Source organism: Tachysurus vachellii, chromosome 25 (genome assembly GCF_030014155.1).
Source record: "Tachysurus vachellii isolate PV-2020 chromosome 25, HZAU_Pvac_v1, whole genome shotgun sequence".
Classification (NCBI taxonomy): Eukaryota; Metazoa; Chordata; class Actinopteri; order Siluriformes; family Bagridae; genus Tachysurus; species Tachysurus vachellii.
In genome coordinates this window covers 4,811,470-4,833,942 of record NC_083484.1, presented here as the reverse complement: position 1 = coordinate 4,833,942, position 22,473 = coordinate 4,811,470, and the positions used below count along the sequence as shown (strand labels likewise).

Genomic DNA, 22,473 nt, shown 5'->3' with positions numbered 1-22,473 from the left:
ATGCTTCAGATGAAAAGAAAACCAATACTATCAAAGATATATAAAAAAAAAAAAAATACTCTGTTCATTTCACTTTCTGTCTATTCAGTTTTCCAGCCAAGAGCTCCATCCTAATTTGTGTGGTCAGTATTGTAACACACCTGCTGTATAGGGCATGCTGGGAAATCCCCACACTCATTTAGTTTTACTTTCCTCTTTGACTCAGCTCCAGTTTTTTACCGTCTCTGTTTATCAGCATGTGAAAGCATTTCTAAACATATCCAATCAGACGTCCTTCACTATTCCCGGCTGCCACGAAATCCCAGAATTATCAGTATTACATTCCTCCTGCTGGCAAGTTTCACTTTCATGATGATGAGGTTTTCACGAAATCAACCTGGTGTGTTGTGACCAGGAATTTCCATATGATTGTTGTTAAACCACTGGGGTCCTAGTAAGTATCTAGTACTTAGTAGGAAACAGACTAGTAATTATTCATTATTAGTAATTGAAAATAGCACATTTTACCTTACATGATGACAGCTGTAAACAGTCTGAAAACTATAAACAGTATAAAAAGTAAACAGTTATTAAACAGGTTAAGATAAACATCTCATTTACATTACAGCTGAAGAGCTAACTGTCAGTTCCAGGAATCTTATCTAGAAATCCAGATAAGGAATCTTATCTAGAAATCCTTCTAAACAATCAGATTCGTGAATTCAACAGCTTTGAAGTTTAAGACTTATGAAAGGTTGTCTCTCGACGAACGACATTGAGCTTATTTTATTGAAGGAACGCTTAGCACCTGAGCCACTCTGCAGAAAGGAGAAAGAGAAAATGTAGACTTGGGGGAATTTCCACTCCAGGAATTTATTGTATTTCCTAAGAATTAAACAAATAGTTTTGTTTTTTTTCTGCTTCCAGGGTAAAGCTTATCGTAACTATTAACCAAACATAAGCTTTGATAGTATGATCATCTTACCAACTGAAAAACCCAGCATATTTCTGTGAAAAGTGGTATGACACAGTGGCACCAGGTTTTTGTTTTAACCCAAGTGTCAAATGCATAGCATCCTGATGCTGCCAGCAAAATAGCACATGGTACACTGTCTGCATAATGAGTAGCTCTGTGTTGTTGTGGTTCTTCTACTACTGCTACTACTACAACTGAGTGCTACATCTGCTATTACTACAACTACTAGCATTACTGCTACAAATATTACTACAACCACTTCTACTAATACTAGTGCTACTGCTTTTTCTACTTCTACTTCTATACCTACTACTTATACTAGTTGTACTGCTACTCCTCCTACTACAAATACTACTAGTAGTAAATACTACCATTTTCATTATTGCTACTAGTAATACTACTGAATATTATTAAGAGCTGTAGAACTTTTTAGTTAGTTTGTTTTTATGGTAATTGTTTTCTAAATGTTGAGTATGTGATTTCTGTGTGTGTGTGTGTGTGTTTACAAATAAATTGTGTAATTATTTTCTTGTATGCAGTCACCCTCTACAACTTCTAGAACAGCCTGACCCGCCCAAACACATCCCCCCCACCCACCGCCGCCACACACACACACACACACACACACACACACACACACACACACACACACACACACACACACACACACACACAAACCGCTTCTGAAACCGAATCCCTGTGAATCTCTGCCCTTGGCCACGTGTGAGAGAATCACACCTTCCGTTGCAGCGTGGTGAATAAACAAAGAGTCTTCTCTCGCACACTCATCCCTCCATCATCCACTTCATTTATTAAGACGGAATGAGCCATCAGCAGACGAGTGAGATGGAGACACAGATAGAGAGACAGAAAGTGAGAATGACTGAGGCCTTTGCTGACAATGTAAACATGAACTTGCAGACGAAGAGGAGTGCGATGAAAGCTGAAGAGCTTCAGAGAGCCTGATAACGGACAACATTAGCAGCACCACCTAGTGCAGGGCAACCAAGGGTTAACACGCACTTAACACTTTGGATCTGTTTCTGTTTTTTAGTGGAGAGGTAAGTGGGTGATTGTAATTGCACACCAGAGGGAGTTTAGTGTTGATGATTAATGATGAAAAGCTCTTTACCCGAACCTCTTGTATGTCGGATATTGAATACAGAGTTTAGTACAGAGTTTTAAGTGCACTATCACACATTGAAGCCCACAAGAACGCTCAGAGAAAGGTTGGGCTTTGTCCCAAACACCTAGCGTATGCTAGAAGTGTTGTCACTTGGATTCATTCTAACAAGTCATGCTCAGCGGGAACACTTAAGAAACATGTGGTTTGTGACAGCAGTAAGGAATACTGCATCACTTACAGCATTCACAAAGAGAAACACTTTGTGCTATCTGAGCCTTCTGACTTGTCAGACAATTAGTGGTTAGCAAGATAGCTCGGATTTCTGTACTTAAAATCATAGCGAGATAAATAGTTAGATAGAAATAATAGATAGGAACTAAAAGGAAAAAACAAGACAATGATGCAATTTCTATAACAACTAAAAAGAATAGAAATAAAAATAGACAATGGAGTTCAGATGGAATGAAATAAAAAATGACTAGATGAATGAATGAATGGACAAGAGGAAGTAAACGAAAGAAAGAACGAAAAAAAGAAAGAAAAACATGTATAGAAGAAAGAAGGAAAATGAAAGACATTGAGTAAAAACATAATGAAAAATAAATAATGAAATCAATTAAGTTTAACAACCTAAAATAAGTAAAGAAAGAAATAAAAAATGTAATTTAATTTAAAAAAAAAACATACATACATATACATACAGACTAAAAAGGAAATTAATTTATTAAAAAAATTAGAAAAGAAAAAAAAAACACAGCACACCTCTCTGTGAAACAATCCAGAAAGCCTGGGAATGAAGTGACTCTGTACATGAAGAGTTTTGGACTTTTCACAGAAAAGGGTAAAAAGGTGTGCGGAATGACAGTTTAGGGACATTGTGCTGATTAATGTGCTGCCTGAGGATTAAATGTCATACGCAGCACACTTTCTCTTCAGATTTGCACCACAAGCAGTCTCACTCTGATGTGGTTTCATCCCGTCTACTGTGACTCGGCTTCACAAAGCCTTCAGACTTGCGCTGAATTCTGGGTATTAAAAAGTAAACAGCTTCTATTTAAAACATTTATGCAGCTCTGGATCCAAGGTTGTCCTACGTTAGCGACTCCCCCCCCCTCCCCCCAAACACACACACACACACACACACACACACACATACACAAATACATGACTGCAGGGTAAAATGGTGCGGCTAAACCTGACGCGAGGCTTTTATTTTTAACCAACATAAGTTCACAGACGTTGACAGGTAAACACTGCTTAATGTACACTCTAACTTTTAAGTTTCTGTGTATCATCTGGCAGGTGTGTGTGGGTGTGGGTGTGTGTGTGGGGGTGGATGATAAAGACGTTAAGCTCTGCTCAGTTAGGTGTTAAATTTATTAACACTATGCTAACAGGAGTCAGTGTTTAGCCAACAGTCATTGATTAGTGATGTTATAAGAGCGTGTGAATTCACACACACACACACACACACACACACACTGCTGAGTGTGTGATGATTAATGGCTTCTGCCACTCACTACCCTTGAAATGGAGATTTGGTCAAAGTAGATACATTTAAATTTAAATTGAAAAGTATGTAACGCGATCTCACCTTCAAACCTTCAAAAGTTTTTCAGCTTTTGTCTTGTTTTCTCTCATGAACCTCATACTAACTTTGTCAAACTGATTAGAATTGCAGACTCATTACTTTCTCTATTTATGATATTGCCTCGTTAACTGCTAATCAGTCACTTAGCTAGTACACTATATAGCATAAAGTAATGTCTTTGCTAGCTAGTAACAAAATGTACTTTTAAAAAAAGATGTCGCTATAATAATGTGCCAATGTTTGATTCAAGTCTCCATTGAATCTGGACTTGGATTTAATTCTATTTATTTTTTGTTCTCTAAAAGATGCCTTTAAATTTTGGCACACTCACATGTTTACAAATACTTCTAAACCTTTCTAGTCTAAACCAGGCCTTAAACAACCTCATTAGAATCTTTCATAGCTATTATTTTTGTTCACATCCTAAACCGCATGTTCTTTTGTTTACTTGTATATTGGCCTGGTTTAGACTGGTATATCTACTATTTTATCGGTAGCGGAAAACGTTTTTAAACATTTCTCAAGCATTGGAGACCCAGCCATACAGGCTTTCCTCTAGGTTCTAGCGTCTACATTAGTGGCAATGCAGGTTATACGCGGCACTTTTATTTGATACTTGACACGTGTTCAGTGGTGAAGTGCCTTTCAGCATTTAGCAACCAACAACAAAACCTTGTCAGCATGTAATTACGGTCACACACACAAACATATGAGTGAGAGGATAGTAAGTGTTATTGTTCATTGACTCTAAACCTTATGCTGATTTATTCACTTTACACTTAATTTGATTTCTTTTTCGGAAAAAAAAACACACACACACATGCACAAACACACTCATACACATACACACACACACAAAACCGCATTCAGGGTATCTCGCTTTTTGAGATGAGTCCGGCAACCTGAGAATGTCTCCCTCTCTGTGTCTCTGTCTCTCTGTTAATGTAATTTCATGCATCAGGAAGCAGACATCATAAAACGGGGTTAACACCGGGTACAGACAAGGTGTCACACACTCCTGTGGTTAAAACAAACAGCCCCTTTGTGTGTGTGTGAGGTGTGTGTGTGTGTGTGTGTGTGTGTGTGTGTGTGTCTGTAAATGATCGTTCTTTATATAAATCAGGTCTCTGTTAATGTGTCCATACTCTACTAAAGTTCCCACAAAACCAGTGTGTGATCTGTGTTCTTATAATGTTTACATTTCCATGTGTGTGTATATCTGCGTGTGTTTCTGAGTGTAAACAGTGACCATGTACTTTATAAAACAGGTCTTTATTATAATATGTCTATGTTTTACTAAAGTTCCCACAAAGCCAGTGTGTGATTAGTGTCCCTGTAATGTCCTATTTCCATGGATGTGTGTAAATTATAACTTACTATTCAAATACTTAGTCTTGTCTGAATAACTAATAGCACAGTATCGCTTATTTAGAACCTGGACGTAAGAAGCGATCCGGAGTATTCTTACATGCACCATTTCATCCTTTCATTCTGCAGTAAAACTAGACTTTATTTTTATTTAGTTCTATACATTTTCTGTTCCCTAGTGGACATGTTCACACTATGGCCCACTCACATGCTGATGATTACATAGGTGCAGAGGACTAAACCAGGCCTAACACACCATCCTTAGAATGATTTTTTTAAAGTATGGTGAAATTACACAACTACAAGTCGTGATGTTTAATGGCAATGGAAAAATATTTGGAATTAAAAAATTATTAGAACTGCTGTCACGGTATTGTGTGTTGGTCAGTGTGTGCATGAGAAGTGGATGAAATGTGGAGTACAGACAAACTGATGGACGGTGAGCAGAGGGGTGATTTATATCAGCGAGTGTGTGAGGGAATGTTTGGAGAAGCGCAGAAGGCCGTTAACACCCTGACCTCTGATACGGCGAGCAAACGCAGGAATTCTGAAGTGAAGAAAAAAGAGATGAGATGAGTCGCATACACCAACACCGCGATCTGTTCTTTTCGTTTAGGGGCAGCTGTGCAGCCCTACTCCCATCTCTCACTTCCCCCTGAGCCCACTGCCTAACCCCATCTACCCCCCCTGCCCTGCTCCTCGGCTTTACAGCTTTCCACTAGTTCTAATTAACACCATCTTAATCGCGTGTTAAATCCCGTCGCCTGGTGTTTACTGTCTGTTTGCCGTGTAGTAAAGTGTGAGGGAGCTCATAAAACCGAGTGTGTTAATGTGCATTTAAAATGGTGTGTGTGTGTGTGTGTGTGTGTGTGTGTGTGTGTGTGTTAAGCCCTGTAGACTAAGCATTAGCTTCTGTATAATGTTTAGATGGCAGATACTTGTATACTGATGTATCTGAACCAGAGTTGTTTAAAAAAAAAAAAAAGAAAAGAAAATAGCTTGCTTGAACTAAAATTTATGTTTTAAAGTCCTAGCTGTGTTGAAGCCGCTGCTGCAGTGTCCTTTAGCTCATCGGTATACTGACAATTTGATCTGATTTGTAGCTTTCTGGCATGTCATTTAAGAAGGGATTAAAGCAAGAGAAATGATTGCATTGTGATTTGGAAACTTTAAATGATCTTAAGTAGGGAAAATTTGTAAAAATGCGGTAGATTTGTCATTTCAATCTATACTAAAAACGAACGGTAAACAAATCTTTAAAACATCACTGACTACTACTTGTTATTGTCAAACACAAATGACAATAAATCTGAAAACTCCAAAACTCCCACCTTATTCTGAGACCTTGATTATGCACCCTAAATATCATGAGACCTTCTTGGCATTAATTGTTGTCATTAAAACGTGATGGTATTTAATAAGTATTAGTATAATATCTGAGAGTCAGAACACTGAGGTAAACACTGCCACTGATTTCATCATTGCTCTGAGGAGTAAACCAGCAGAGTTTCTCCCTGTGCTTCAGGGGTTTCCTCCTGGTTCTCAGCTTACCTCAGTCAGACTGAAGACATGTCTTGTAAGCTGATTGGATAAATTGTCTGTAGCGAGCAATTGTGCAAATGAGTTGGCACCCTGTCCAGGATGGAGATAGACTACAGGGTCCATGCGACCCTGTGTAGGACAAGTGCTACAGAAAACGGATGGACTTCGGAAGAGCGAAGTCGGAGTTGGGAACGTTTGTACTCTCTCTAGCCTCTTTCCAGAATACAGCAAAAGGATGGATAGAAAATGTTGACAGTGCAGAAAATAAGGATTAAACTATTTGTTCTTGTTGCCTTGGAAATCTGAGCATGTTATTAGCACTTCCTGTTAGAGGTGTATGGAGTGAAAAACAGTGTATGACTGCACATTTGGGTTCAGTTACCCTGATCAGTTACCTGTGGGACAACACATACATCCTTCAAGGGTGTAAAGTGACCTGTGGGCACTCAGAGTGTCATCATTTATGCTCGTTTAAGTGTCTCTATCTGTCTCGCTGTGTCGTTCTGTCTTCCACAGTAAGCCAACGCCACACGGAGCATCTGTTAAATAATCCAAATTCCAGATTTTTTTACCTTTTGATGGAATTTAAGGTCACAAAAAATTATTCCCAACGGAAAGAAGAACACACTGTTAAGGAAGTCATAAATTACACAGGCAGACACACACACGTCCGCATACACAGAAGAACAGTATGGTTCATTTACAGAGAAGACGACACAGAGGGAGCGGATAAGATCACTACTGGCTCACTAAGAAAAATCACTAAGTGTCTTTTTTTGACATCTCAGTAAGTTACCAGTTTTATAAAGCCTGCAACAGACTGTTACATGTGTCTGTGTGTTTGTGTGTGTGTGTTTTTGATTGGACAATCATCTCTATCTATCTATCTATCTATCTATCTATCTATCTATCTTTGAGGTCTTTCTTTTTTCATTCATTCATTCTTTCTCTCTCTCTCTCACGCTCTCTCTCTCTCTCCCCCCTTTCTCCCTCCCTCCCTCCCTCCCTTTGTCACTATGGTGGGGAATCAGGTTAGTTCATTTCGGAACCTCTCCAGTGAGCTACTCCAGCTTGAATGTACGGCTTATAATTAATGATGTGAATGTGATATATGAGTGTGTCAGATTGAAAGATTTGCATATTCAATTTAATACTGGATAAATGTCATGAGGATTCCCCTCTGCCCTGAAGCATCACACAGGTACACATACACACAGGTACACACACACACCCACAGTCACATGCTGTCATACATAAAGCACACATTGTGTGAGTTTGAATAAAACACACAGGCTGAGAAGAGGAAAGGTCTGACCCTCAGATAAACACTGTACGCATGCAAATCGCACCTGTGTTATCATGCTTAGTGGGCGGGACTTTCACCTGGCGGCCACGTGGAGGAGCAGCGTGGGCGTGTAATCACTGTAATCACTTCCTGTATTTGCATGAGTAATGAACTGAGACACGACGGGACTCTATCAAGAAATCAGTTGGGGGCTGAAATCAGAGCATGCTTATTAATGGTTTTATTCAACGTGCAGGAGCCTGACACTCTAACACACAAAAATACACACACACAAACACACACAGTGAGCTGCTTTTCCATTAAAGCTCTACAGTTCTTACTGTTTTTATTCACTGTTGTATGTAAAAGCAGTAGAACATGAATCGATGGATAAAACCTGGTTTTATTCTTCCACTGGAAACACTCCGGAGGCTTCGGCACGTGGTATGTTTTGTAAAGTTGTTCAAGTCATGTCTGTAAAAGATGCGAAGGTGTTTACGAGTTGAACGCACATTAACACCACCACAAAGTCGGAAATAGGACATTTTTTTTTGAGGTCCCTGTTTTGGAGTTGGGAGCATGTCAGTAAGAAAACATGGTGGAATCAAGAGACATGATGTCTGTAGCTGATGGTAAACTTGTTGAAATGTAATGTTTACTCCACTCCAAAGCTGATTATGAAGCAGTCATGTTTTATTTTCCAAGTGTTTGGAAAATATCAGCTGTGAAAACAAAGCAAGTAAACAAATTTGTTCTTTCGGCCTGATATAAAATAAGCAACATTCTGCTTTTAAATCTATTGAATATAAATCAAGTTCAGTTTTTCTAGCAGACAAGGAGAATGTGTAAATGTGGACTTTATCTGGATTCGAGTGGACTCGAGTGTAGCCATGGTGTACAGAACAATATCTGTTGTAAGATATCTAATAAAGTTTGGGGAAGTTGTGGCCTAATGGTTAGAAAGTCTGATCCTAACCCTAAGGTTGTGGGTTCGAGTCTTGGTCCGTCCACGACTGAGGTGCCCTTGAGCAAGGCACCGAACCCCCCCACCTGGCTTCCCACTGCTCCGGGTGTGTGTTCACGGTGTGTGTGTGTTCACTGCTGTGTGTGTGCACTTTGGATGGGTTAAACGCAGAGAACAAATTCTGAGTTTTGGTCACCATACTTAGCCGTATGTCACGTCACTTTTTTGAAAAAGGGATAGGCGGAGGATAGAGAGGATAACACACTTTTTAGGTGATGATCATGTGGTATACTGAGATTCTGCAAATCAGAAATGTGTGCACACCACAGTGGACATGTGCAATTCGAATATCACTACCAAACTTTAGTTGTTAGTTAAATCGGAACTCTTAGCGAGATGGAATTTCTACAGAGACCTGGCAACCCATTTTCTTCTTAAACACATGTATCATAGTATAGTGTTGGGTTTTAGCAAATCTGTTCATTTAATAGCAATTTGCAATAGCTGGAAATATCGTTCGTTTAGAATCAAGCAGCTTCTAGTCAGTAAAAGATATTTTTTTGTCCAAGTAACACAGACAAGTGCTCCATTGTTTTGCTTTTCTAGCCCTACAGATTCTACAGGTTTTTGATCTGATGAATGAACACAGGAAATGAAATGAGGTAATGACACAGTGTTGTTTCTCTACACAAAGAGATGATGTTTGGACCTTTCCTCACACCTGTGTTGACTAAATGGAGGAGAAAGAGAAGTGTGTGAGCGAGCTGGACCCGAAATTCCACGACTCCCTCCTATCGGCTCCTTTCCTCGCTCCCGCCCTCCCTCCGCCAGTGTGATTTCACAGCTCGTTGAGCCGAGCGCTCTGGAATGTCCTGTCTCTGATGAGCGGCTCGTTTGAAGCCGAGCTCGTGCGCTGCAGCTGCACCGACCCTCAAAGACATAAAGTTCACTTCCAGTGCGTGCATCTCTTACCCACTTTCAGCTAAACGCTGTGGATTTACGACTCTGTCCAAAATACTCAAATCCAGGATGCATTAGTGTTGTTTTTTTTGTTTCTTTTTTAACTAGAATGTCAACAGCTTTAAGGCTCTTAAGGCTCAATCACTTGCATTTATGTCCAGTTAGTCTACCTGCTAGAATAACAGATGGGTTAGGGCCCTGTCCCAAATTCATGTTCATACTTACTGAGTTCTTTTTAGAATGTCATTTTAAGGCTCTGTCTTAAAATTTAAATCATCTGTAGTTCATTTTCGTACCAGAAATGTTAACAGCCATGTGTAAGGCCCTGTCCTAAATTCATGTTCAGTAATGCTACAAGAAAAGACAACATTAAGGACCTGTCCTAAATCTCTATTCTGTTTCATGTGTTCTTACAAGGAAACCAGACATGTTAGAACCGTCTTAAATTTACCTTCACTTATGCCCCTTTTCCACCAAGGCAGTTTGAGTGTTGGTTCAGAGCCAGAGCCTAATTTAAAATCAGGTTGTGACTAACAAGACAAAAGAGAACGTCGTTAGTGCCATTTTTAAATCATTTTAAATTAGGATTCGCCGCGTTTGGACGCCAATGTAGGTTCATTGTATACAGTGACGTAAGACTTGGCTCTGTGATGGCTCTCTAGCCCATGGAAAGGCAAACCGGTTCTTAGAAGGCTCGCCAGTGGAACCAACTTTGCACCAGCACTAGCTCTGATCCAGCACCCAGTTCTTTCTGGTGGAAAGGGGGCACATATGATTCGTTTTTAAGGCCCAGATCCAGATAATGAAACAAATCTAATCAGTTCCACTGTGAGTGTTTGTATCAATACAGAAAAAGCATAAAATACAGAAACATAACATTCAGCTGGCTGTGTAATGACGTAAAAGTGTTGTCTCTGACACGGAGCTAGTGATGATGGAGTAGGGACGACGTGAGCACGAGTGTCCTCCGTCAGGGTAAATAGATACAAATGTGCTGAATGAAACACAGCATGTTTTTAACTGATACAAACAGAGATGAGAATAAAATACCCAAATTTATACAGACTAAAACCATAACTCTCTGTTTTCTGATGAAGAATTTTAGATGACAGAGGGAATGGATTCAGCTTTATGTAACAGCTGTACAGGAGGACTGCGGACACTGTGACATCATCAGTTGTGTTAGGTTTCCTCAGATGCAGCCAGCGTTGTGTAATAAGAAAAACTAAGATGTGATTTTCCATTCAGCCTGTGGTTTGGACAGTATCACCGCCCAGAATCTGCTGGGAAAAGACCCGCTGCTCTGTGTGTGTGCCTGTGTATGAGTCAGAGAGAGAGAGAGAGAGAGAGAGAGAGAGACGTGTGTGTGTGTGTGTGTGTGTGTGTGTGTGTGTGTGTGTGTGTCCCCGCACCTGCAGAGTGTTTGATTGCGTTACAGCCTGTAAGTCTGTTTATAGTCGTGCCAAAGATGCTGAGTGTCACCGGTTCTTAATGGAGGACTAAATGGGCTGTGTCCTAATAACGATGAGGTGGCAAGCAAAACAAATGATGGACTTGGCGATCAAAGGGCAGCAGGGAGCCGGCACTGATTCTCTTGGATTGGGACGGAGCCTCACAGTGGTGGGAAACTCTGCTGGATCATGAGAAACACACACGCACACACACGTACACGCACACACACGTACACGCACACTGGGATTGTACTTCATCCAAAACAGCAAGTGATCAGGTCAGATATTATGAACACACACACACACACACAAACACACAGTTTGTGTCAGGATTCCTTGCTTATCCGTTTCTACTAAACAGAGAGAAATTCCCTGACATTCAAACCTTTGGCTGTATCCCAAATGCTACTTGATGGAACTGTTCCTTACTAGGATTTGCCCTACCAAGTCAACTTAAACAAGTATGTGGTTTGTGACACTGAATACACATGACTATCCTTATCACGAAGTAAAAAACTTGAACAGGTGAACATTGAGCTGTAAGTGCACTAACTAGTCACAAACTCTTTCATTCAGGACAGTGCAGTATTTATTGAACGTGAAACGTGATAAAGACAGTTGACATGAAACTTAATAAAGACAGCTAAAAGATGTTTCAGTACAGATAAACACTGTTTCCTCTCAAAGAGCTGGTGTGTATTATTATGTGATGAGAATGAAGATGACAAATAATCAGTAAACATGAGCATGAAAAGTACAACTCTAGAAGGAAAACGGTTTGTTATGATTGTAGTGTAGGGTCGTTTGTGGTAAAACTATTTATTACAATGCTAATGTTGGACTAGCACTTTTACTGTAATGCTAGTTTGTGGTTAACACTTTTACTGTAATGCTAGTTTGTGGTTAGCACTTTTGCTGTAAAGCTAGTTTGAGGTTAGCACTTTTGCTTTAAAGCTAGTTTGTGGTTAGCACTTTTGCTGTAAAGCTAGTTTGAGGTTAGCACTTTTGCTTTAAAGCTAGTTTGTGGTTAGCACTTTTGCTGTAAAGCTAGTTTGTGGTTAGCACTTTTGCTTTAAAGCTAGTTTGTGGTTAGCACTTTTGCTTTAAAGCCAGTTTGTGGTTAGCACGTTTGCTTTAAAGCTAGTTTGTGGTTAGCACTTTTGCTTTAAAGCTACTTTGTTGTTAGCACTTTTGCTTTAAAGCTAGTTTGAGGTTAGCACTTTTGCTTTAAAGCTAGTTTGTGGTTAGCACTTTTGCTTTAAAGCTAGTTTGAGGTTAGCACTTTTGCTGTAAAGCTAGTTTGAGGTTAGCACTTTTGCTTTAAAGCTAGTTTGTGGTTAGCACTTTTGCTTTAAAGCTAGTTTGAGGTTAGCACTTTTGCTGTAAAGCTAGTTTGAGGTTAGCACTTTTGCTTTAAAGCTAGTTTGTGGTTAGCACTTTTGCTTTAAAGCTAGTTTGTGGTTAGCACTTTTGCTTTAAAGCCAGTTTGTGGTTAGCACGTTTGCTTTAAAGCTAGTTTGTGGTTAGCACTTTTGCTTTAAAGCTAGTTTGTGGTTAGCACTTTTGCTGTAAAGCTAGTTTGAGGTTAGCACTTTTGCTTTAAAGCTAGTTTGTGGTTAGCACTTTTGCTTTAAAGCTAGTTTGTGGTTAGCACTTTTGCTGTAAAGCTAGTTTGTGGTTAGCACTTTTACTGTAATGCTAGTTTGTGGTTAGCACTTTTACTGTAATGCTAGTTTGTGGTTAGCACTTTTGCTGTAAAGCTAGTTTGAGGTTAGCACTTTTGCTTTAAAGCTAGTTTGTGGTTAGCACTTTTGCTTTAAAGCTAGTTTGTGGTTAGCACTTTTGCTGTAAAGCTAGTTTGTGGTTAGCACTTTTACTGTAATGCTAGTTTGTGGTTAGCACTTTTGCTGTAAAGCTAGTTTGAGGTTAGCACTTTTGCTTTAAAGCTAGTTTGTGGTTAGCACTTTTGCTTTAAAGCTAGTTTGTGGTTAGCACTTTTGCTTTAAAGCTAGTTTGTTGTTAGCACTTTTGCTTTAAAGCTAGTTTGTGGTTAGCACTTTTGCTGTAAAGCTAGTTTGTTGTTAGCACTTTTGCTTTAAAGCTAGTTTGTGGTTAGCACTTTTGCTTTAAAGCTACTTTGTTGTTAGCACTTTTGCTTTAAAGCCAGTTTGTGGTTAGCACGTTTGCTTTAAAGCTAGTTTGTGGTTAGCACTTTTGCTTTAAAGCTAGTTTGTGGTTAGCACTTTTGCTGTAAAGCTAGTTTGTGGTTAGCACTTTTGCTTTAAAGCTACTTTGTGGTACAATTATTTGCTATAATGTTAGTGCAGGACTAGCTCTTTCACTGCAATGCTAGTTTGTGTTAAAACATGGTATAACAATGCTAGATATTTTGCTTTAAATCTATTTTGTGGTAAACCTGTATATTATAACGGTAGTATAGGGTTAGCTCTTTTACTATAATGCTAGTTTGTCGTAAAACTATTTATTCCAATGTTAGTGTATTGCTAGCTCTTTTGCTTTAAAGCTAGTTTGTGGTAAAACTGTATAAAAAAAATAAAATAAATAATGCTAGTATAGGGCTAGACTGTAAATAAAATGCAAGTTTGATTTGAAAGTGTTTCTTGTGTAGCGGCCGATCTAGTGGTGCTAAATTTACTCACAGTGGTTTGAAAGAATTCATAAAGTGGTATTAGAAAATGCTAATCTGGTCATTTTGTGTTCACACCACACTCACACACACTCTCACACACACACACTCGTCTTTGTTCTGTGTGTTTGTGTGTGGTAAAGTATCCAGTTTGAAGGGTTCCATGTTCCTCTGGGACGAATCGCCACTGTTTAGCCAAGACGAGGGTGCAATCAGGGAGGCCATTAAAGCACATGAGAAAAATGAGGCGTCTCTGTCCTCTGACACACTCTCTCCGTCCTTCTTCCAGCACAGCCTTTTAGTGCGCTCTCACGTATTTACATATTCAGCCTGATGTCACATTCCCCATCCGTCCTGTCCCCCCACGCCCAACCCCCCCGCTGGCCTTTGAACTCAGCGGCAAAGTGATGAATGAAACCCGGGCTAGTGTCTTTAGCCTGGAAACATCCATTCTGTGGCTTAATGTGCGTGTGCTGAGAGGTGGTGTGTGTGTTATCTGCGTTAGCGCCATTTAGCGTCTCAGCTAACTCGTCTGATGTCTCGGTGACTGAGACGAACCACTTCCAGGTTGTCGCTCTAAAATAAACATGGTTCTGAGGGCCGATGTCTCAGCCATCCTCACTCTGTCTGATGGATGCGAGTGTGTCCCTCTGTCTTTCCTTCTCTCTCTCTCTCCAAGGCCTGGAGCTTATCTGAATCTTTAGAAGCTGATTGTTTACCCAGAAACTCTAATCGCACATACACATCAGTAATCAGTGCTTTAATGGCACTTTATTAGATGAGAAAGAATGAGGTTTTCCCAGCATGCTTTGAGCTGGAGGTTTTGTACATGTATGGCCTCTGTATTCAGAAAGAAAAAAAAGCTTTCTGGAACTGATTATAAAGACTAGCTTGAGAAAGTTAGTCTCATCAGCCATACTGTATAGTATGTGTTCATGGCAGTTACCAGTTGTGTCTCAAATCACATACCTCACTGCGCATTATAGATACAAACTTTTACATAACTCATACAAACATAACTACTATCGAGAAGTCTCGACAGAAGAAATTCTGTGCCTCTTGGGTTGATTTTGGCTTGGCCTGTTGACCAAAAAATACACACAACTCGAACGTATGAATTGCCGTTTGAGACAAAGCCCTAAAATGGCTAATGTTCTCAAAAGGATATATACATAAACTCAAGCAAATGAGACAGAGCTTGAAACAGGCCCCATTATATTAAGACCACAGACTACAGATTATGAGTCTTAAAATATCCAGTAAGTCCACTAACTAGGCAAAAATACATGCAGTTGGCGAGAATCGTTCCTATAAATCACAGCTATTCTGACTTTGACATTTTTTTCTGCTCTATTGAAAAATCCTTTGCTAAAAAGCTCCTCCTTTTGTGACCTACACACTCTCCTCATCAATCACAACAAAAAAAAATTCAATTTAAGTGTGATTTAGAACAGATCCTGGGAATGCGTGCACACACACACACACACACACACACACACACTCACACGTGCACACACACACAAACACACTGTAACTAGACCGCATGTTCCTGTGTAGATAAGCTCTCATTATTTACACAGATCTTAAAGATAGATAAGGTTAAAACCATGCTGTGTGTGTGTGTGTGTGTGCGCGTGCAAGCGCATTGGTTTTATCGTGTTAAAGTGGTTTTGTTTCTGAATGTAGCTGTAACATTTTCTGTGTGTTGTATGGGGTAATGCACAATGACATTAGCTGTATCTGTTTCATGCTCCAAATGTATTCAGATAATTACCCAAAGTGGGCGTGGTCTAAACCAGAGGGGTTTTTGTTTGTTTGCCCTGCACATGTAGCTAGATACTGTACATGTGCAGGACTCTGTACCTTAATATCTTTGTTCTAGCCGGTAAAATCGCAGTATATAAACAAATTAGAAGCTTCGTTTAAACCACAATGACCCTGACCGGGCAGTTACTAAGGATGAATAAATAGAAAAGTGAAAAGTTATTTAATGAACCTGTTCTTTGTATTTGTTCACTTGTGCATAAAAACTCCATTCATTTAAACTCCTTTTGTTTTCAGAGCTTTGTCTTTGGGATTCCTTATCCCTATTCTGCTAATCCTACACCATTCTTTATTTATTTTTATTTGGCTAATTAGATTTTTGTGAATTCTGTCAAGTAAAAGCCAATAAGCAGTATATATTCTCAAGAATCTTGTATATATCCTGGCTGCTAGCTAGCTTCTTTCCGGATCTTTATTTTTGTATGTATTATATATATATATATATATATGTATTATATATATATATATATATATATATATATATATATATATATATATATATATATATGTATATGTATAAAATATATATGTGTGTGTGTGTGTGGTGCGTGTATATGTATTTCTATATGTATTTGATTATTTAGTAGCTGCGTCTTTCTAGGGTGTTGACATGTGAAATTAAACCTGAGGTGTAGCTTTGTTGCAATCCATTTTTAATGTATGGCTGTAATAATGTAAGCTATGGACTGTTTTGTTTTTAATCTTTGTAAAAATCATGAGTAACATCCTTAGATATAGAGTTTCTCTGGAATCGTATACAAGTGCAGAGGTATGGTGGAGAATATCCAGTGCATTTGTGTAATCCCACAATGCATTTGGGCTGGTGTCCAAGCAAGTTACTTTTAAAAGGTCCAGAGTGGCTATAATGCACTTTGGCATTTATACGGAACGGGGAGTACGGCACCATTTTAGACACAGGATCTGCAAGATCTGTGATCAGATTCTATTAGTTGTGAGTATATTATTTACTTTTAAAGAGACAGTAACACACTTCAGGTCTGTTTTGTACTGGAAAAAAAATCTAACTGTGCCTTGTCTCTGTCTGTCCATCTCTCTGTGTCTGTCTCACTTATTTGTAGTGTGTGTGTTTGTGTGTGTGTGTGTTAGAACTTACAGCATATGGACTGGTGGGTGAGACAGTTTCACCCTTCTCTCTCTGTGTGTGTGTGTGTGTCGGGAGGCTCAGTGTGTTGTTAGATTTATGTCCTGCTGCACATCTGGTCCTCATTGGCAGCGTCAGAGCATCAAGTTGCAGCCAGGTGGATCTGAACACACACACACACGCACACACACACACACACACACACACACACACCACACTCAATTCTGTCCTGGTGACTTTGTAAGAATTGCTATATTTCTTTTTAGCTCTCTTCACCCTGTCTGTCTGTATACTCATCCATCCTTCCATCTATCTATCCATCTGTCTGTCACTATGTCTATCCGTCTGTCTTTTAGTCTATCTTTAATCTATCTTCTGGTGCTGCTGCTGCTGATGTTTGAGAGGCGGCTGACAGAGTTGTGTCTCACGCGTCCCGTCTGTCTGCAGGCGGCTCTGAGTGCCTTGAAGCAGCTTTCCGAGCAGGGACTTGACCCAGTGGATGGAGGAGTCAAGGTGGAGAATGGACCCTGTGAAATGTAAGTGTTTCTCTCACCTTTTATTGACTTTGTCATTAAATTTGCCAACTATTGTTTTTCATTGACGAGTTACTGACCATGATTGTTTCCCAACAACCAATCACTGATCACCATTATTCCCAATGACCAATCACTAGTCACCATTATTCCCAACAACCAATCACTGATCACCAGTATTCCCAATGACCAATCACTGATCACCATTATTCTTAAGGACCAATCACTAGTCACCATTATTCCCAACAACCAATCACTGATCACCATTATTCTCAAGGACCAATCACTAGTCACCATTATTCCCAACAACCAGTCACTGATCACCATTATTCACAACAACCAGTCACTGATCACCATTATTCCTAACAACCAGTCACTGATCACCATTATTCCCAACAACCAGTCACTGATCACCATTATTCCTAACAACCAGTCACTGATCACCATTATTCCTAACAACCAGTCACTGATCACCATTATTCCCAGCAACCAGTCACTGATCACCATTATTCCCAACAACCAGTCACTGATCACCATTATTCCCAACAACCAATCACTGATCACCATTATTCCCAACAACCACTGATCACCATTATTGCTAACAACAGTCACTGATCACCATTATTCCCAACAACCAGTCACTGATCACCATTATTCTTAAGGACCAATCACTAGTCACCATTATTCTCAACAACCAATCACTGATCACCATTATTCCCAATGACCAATCACTAGTCACCATTATTCCCAACGACCAATCACTAGTCACCATTATTCCCAAAAACCAGACACTGATCACCATTGTTCACAACAACCAATCACTGATCACCATTATTCCCAACAACCAGTCACTGATCACCATTATTCCCAACAACCAGTCACTGATCACCATTATTGCTAACAACCAATCACCGATCACCATTATTCCTAATGACCAATCACTAGTCACTGATCACCATTATTCCCAACAACCAGTCACTTATTACCATTGTTTCCAATGAGCTTGTTCTATTGCGTTAGTGTTTATTCTGTTCGGTTTCTCAACAACATGTCAAGCTGCATTTTTTGAGTGTGATCAGATTCAGCGAGAGAGAGAAAGAGAAACTTGAGAGAGACTCTTGAGAGTATGATTGCTTACAGCAGCATCAATATCAGTATGCACACACTGAACGCACACGCACACACACGTACGTGTCAGGCTGTGTGCTTCACACACATTCTTTTACAATCGCGTTCTGTAATTGTCAGAGTTGGCGGTGTGTCAACTAATCTTGCTAAGAGATTGAGAGAAGCCTACCTCTTACACACACACACACACACACACACACACACACACACACACACACACACACGCGCGCGCATTATTGTGTCAGTGTGAATGAATGCTTTTCATGATCCTTATCCACCTGTGGGAAATGGTGAATTCTCTCTTCCCTATCTCCCCCACTATGTCTCACCCTATCTAGTTACAGAGTACTGATACTGGAGACTCCTTCCAAAAGAAAGCGATTAAATGATTTTATGATCTGCAGCCATAACTTCTCATGATTATCGAACACGTATGAAGAATGATGGTGTGTGTGTGTGTGTTGTGTGTGTGTGTATTTTGCAGATCAGTCAAGCATCCGGACGGGAAACAGACTAACTCAGTCTCTCAGGACTGCGCAGATCCAAACGCTGTCGCGTAGGGAACCGAGTCTACGCGAACGCCGCAGGATCCTTTAGAACATCGACACACAACAGGGTGGATGTGTCTTGACAACATGACGTAGAACAACACACACTCGCTCTCAGTCTATGTGAAGACAACACTATCTTAACCTTTAGTTAATATGGAAAATTTAACTTGCTAACAAATGTTGAAAAAAAAAAAAAACAAAAACAAAAGAAAGAAACCAAACTAAAAAAGAAGAACTAACGTGATAATGAGTTAATGCATGGTACTGTGTTGACTTTAAGGGAAATCTAAGTATTACACATTTCCCTGATTGATAGATGTTTTTGTTGTTTTTTTGTTTTTTTTTTTACATTTTAGTCTCTTATGGATCAAGCAGGTGTGTATCATGCCATGAAATGAAATGAAAAGTAAATGAATTTCTGTAATTGGTGTGGGGGAGGGAGGGGGGGGGGGTTACATACCTTATTTTCTTTCTCTATAGCAGTGCATAAGTGCGTGAAGATTAACAGACGATGGCAGTGCTGTAAAAGTTGTAGTTGTTGTCTTCATATATAATCACTCAGCTTAGCGTTTATGCTGATGTTCATGTATCTGTACGGATGTGTACAAGTATCACACGAAGGAGAAGAAAAAAAAAATAAGTGAACAAACCGACAGAGACAGAATTAGCTGATCACTTTCACCTTTCACCTAAACATTCATTCCAACACAGTCTCCATCTTCCTGCTCAGAACCTCAGATTATTCAGACAAACCCCAACTACTCTTTAAATATGTAACCAGGCTTACCCTGACCTCGCCCTGCCCCACACCCTGATCCTGTTCCACACCCTGAACCCACCTCTGCCCACACCCTGACCTCGCCCTGCCCCACACCCTGATCCTGTTCCACACCCTGAACCCACCTCTGCCCACACCCTGACCTCGCCCTGCCCCACACCCTGATCCTGTTCCACACCCTGAACCCACCTCTGCCCACACCCTGACCTCGCCCTGCCCCACACCCTGATCCTGTTCCACACCCTGAACCCACCTCTGCCCACACCCTGACCTCGCCCTGCCCCACACCCTGATCCTGTTCCACACCCTGAACCCACCTCTGCCCACACCCTGACCTCGCCCTGCCCCACACCCTGATCCTGTTCCACACCCTGAACCCACCTCTGCCCACACCCTGACCTCGCCCTGCCCCACACCCTGATCCTGTTCCACACCCTGAACTCACCTCTGCCCACACTTGACCCTGCTCCACACCCTGAACTCATCTCTGCCAACACCCTGACCCCGCCCTGCCCCACACCCTGATCCTGTTCCACACCCTGAACCCACCTCTGCCCACACCCTAACCTCGCCCTGCCCCACACCCTGATCCTGTTCCACACCCTGAACCCACCTCTGCCCACACCCTGATCCTGTTCCACACCCTGAACTCACCTCTGCATACACTTGACCCTGCTCCACACCATTGAACTCATCTCTGCCAACACCCTGACCCCACCCTGCCCCACACCCTGACCCTGTTCCACACCCTGAACTCATCTCTGCCCACACCTTGACCTTTGCTCCACACCCTGAACTCACCTCTGCCCACACCTTGACCTTTGCTCCACACCCTGAACTCACCTTTTCCCACACTCTGACCCTGCCCTTCTCCACACTTTGACCCTGCCCCACACCCTGCACTTGCCCCACAACTTGATCCTGCACCTCCATACCCTGATCCTGCTGCAGACCCTGACCTCCCTCTAATTGCCCATCAGCACCACACCCTGCCCCTGTCTTTGGCCTACACCTGTTCTACATCCTGATCACATCCACACCAGTCATTACCAGTTGTAAACGTTCCTACACAAAACCTTCTGTGAGTTGGACGAGATGAGTGCTAATTCTGTTTCTGTGTCTTCTCCCAGCACATCTACACCTTAAACGCTGTGTGTTGTATCGACTTAATGCATCAACTGAGTGCTTTTAATAACTGCATTCTGGAGGAGTTTAGTAAAGAGAGCCTGCATAGCTTCTCCTTCCGAACAGCTCAATTACTTGAATCTTTATGTTTCCCAACAGCATTTTCTCTTTAAATGTTTAAATGTTGAGTTAAGGAAATGCAGTAAAATCACATCAGTTTATGTTGAAAACGTGTGTGTGTGTGTGTGTGTTTCATTTAATCTCCTCTTAGATTCTAGTTCGAGCCCAGAGCGGAAGAGTCGAGGATTACGTACTAACTATGTACTAATAATAATGTTAGCAAACCTTTTGCTAATCTGCTAGGTCACTAGCACAGAATTGCTGAGCTCCACTGCCTACTCGTTCATTTCCTGCTAGTTTAGGAAGTGGACAATTTAAATTCCATGAGTTTTTCAAACGATTACGCAGTAGCACCTCAGTGGTCGAAGTTCTATATTAGTGACACAACAGATAAAATCCCCACAATGTCAGAGAGTCAAAACCCTTCATTACTACTATTATTAAATTACCCAGTAATTGCACATGATGAAAAAATATGATTGCTTTCTAGGAAATCATTCTGATGAAACAAAAGTTGCCCAAAAATGAATGTAAAGAACAGAAAAATTCATAGGCGTCATTGATAAATCAACAGTAGCACCTTTCTCTTTTGTACACCGTTGTAATATCATGACCTTCATTTGCATATTTGGAAAATGATTGGCTCTTAGAAGTTATGATGCAATAATTCCTGCTTTTGATAAATACAGCACAAATTCAGTGTCAGGAAGGTCAGCTTCCCTGATTCATAAAGTAATCTGATAAAATGTGGTGTTTAACATTTAGACAGTAACTCCTTTGTTGTTTTATGTGTTTTCTTGCCAACTGTGACAATAAAATGCTAAATGTTAAGCCTGCCCCTCTCCTCTCTACCAAACAATAACCCTAAAAGTGTGGATCGGCAACTCAGAATACTTTATAACAATTGATTGTCTTGCTAGATTTTCAACCCAGTTACCAGATCAGTCTGTGCAATCAAAAACGCCGAAAGATTTAAACTATAAAACCCATTTTAATAAACCTGAAATGGTTTAAATGTTTTTTTTAATAATGTGGTTTAATTAACATTATATAGTCAGTTTAATTGTCTCTGAGGAAATCACTCAAATTTTAAACACTTTTTTTCTTTCACTAAATCTTTTACTAAATTAGTTTTCCAGTCACAGGAAATGCCTCGAAAATTGAAAAATCTGATTAAACGCTCTGGGAATCAAGGTGATGTCATGGAAAAGTTGAAAGTGAGATTTTAGCACATTTTCTCCACAGTTGACCTCAGTTGAAGATTTTTTTTTCTTCTTCCAATCTTCATCTGACCAGTTTCGGTGAGTCGGTGCCCACCGACAGGAGTGAAACCTGATGTGGTCTTTTGCTGTTGAAGCTCATCCACGTTAGTGTTCGATGTTTTGTGCATTCGGAGATGCCTTTCTGCTCACCATGGTTGTAA

The 22,473-nt window shown here is 40.4% G+C and overlaps 1 protein-coding gene across 1 annotated transcript in view; it reads left to right on the top strand.

Moving 5' to 3' along the window:
* Positions 1-21,160, top strand: part of stau2 (staufen double-stranded RNA binding protein 2) — a 73,120-nt gene extending 51,960 nt beyond the window's left edge. Inside the window, exons 14-15 of the mRNA XM_060861445.1 lie at positions 17,263-17,351; positions 18,961-21,160. Coding sequence (XP_060717428.1) covers positions 17,263-17,351; positions 18,961-19,036 — 165 coding nt within the window. The 3' untranslated portion in view covers positions 19,037-21,160. The remainder of the gene's footprint in view (positions 1-17,262; positions 17,352-18,960) is intronic.
* Positions 21,161-22,473: the final 1,313 nt, after the last annotated feature.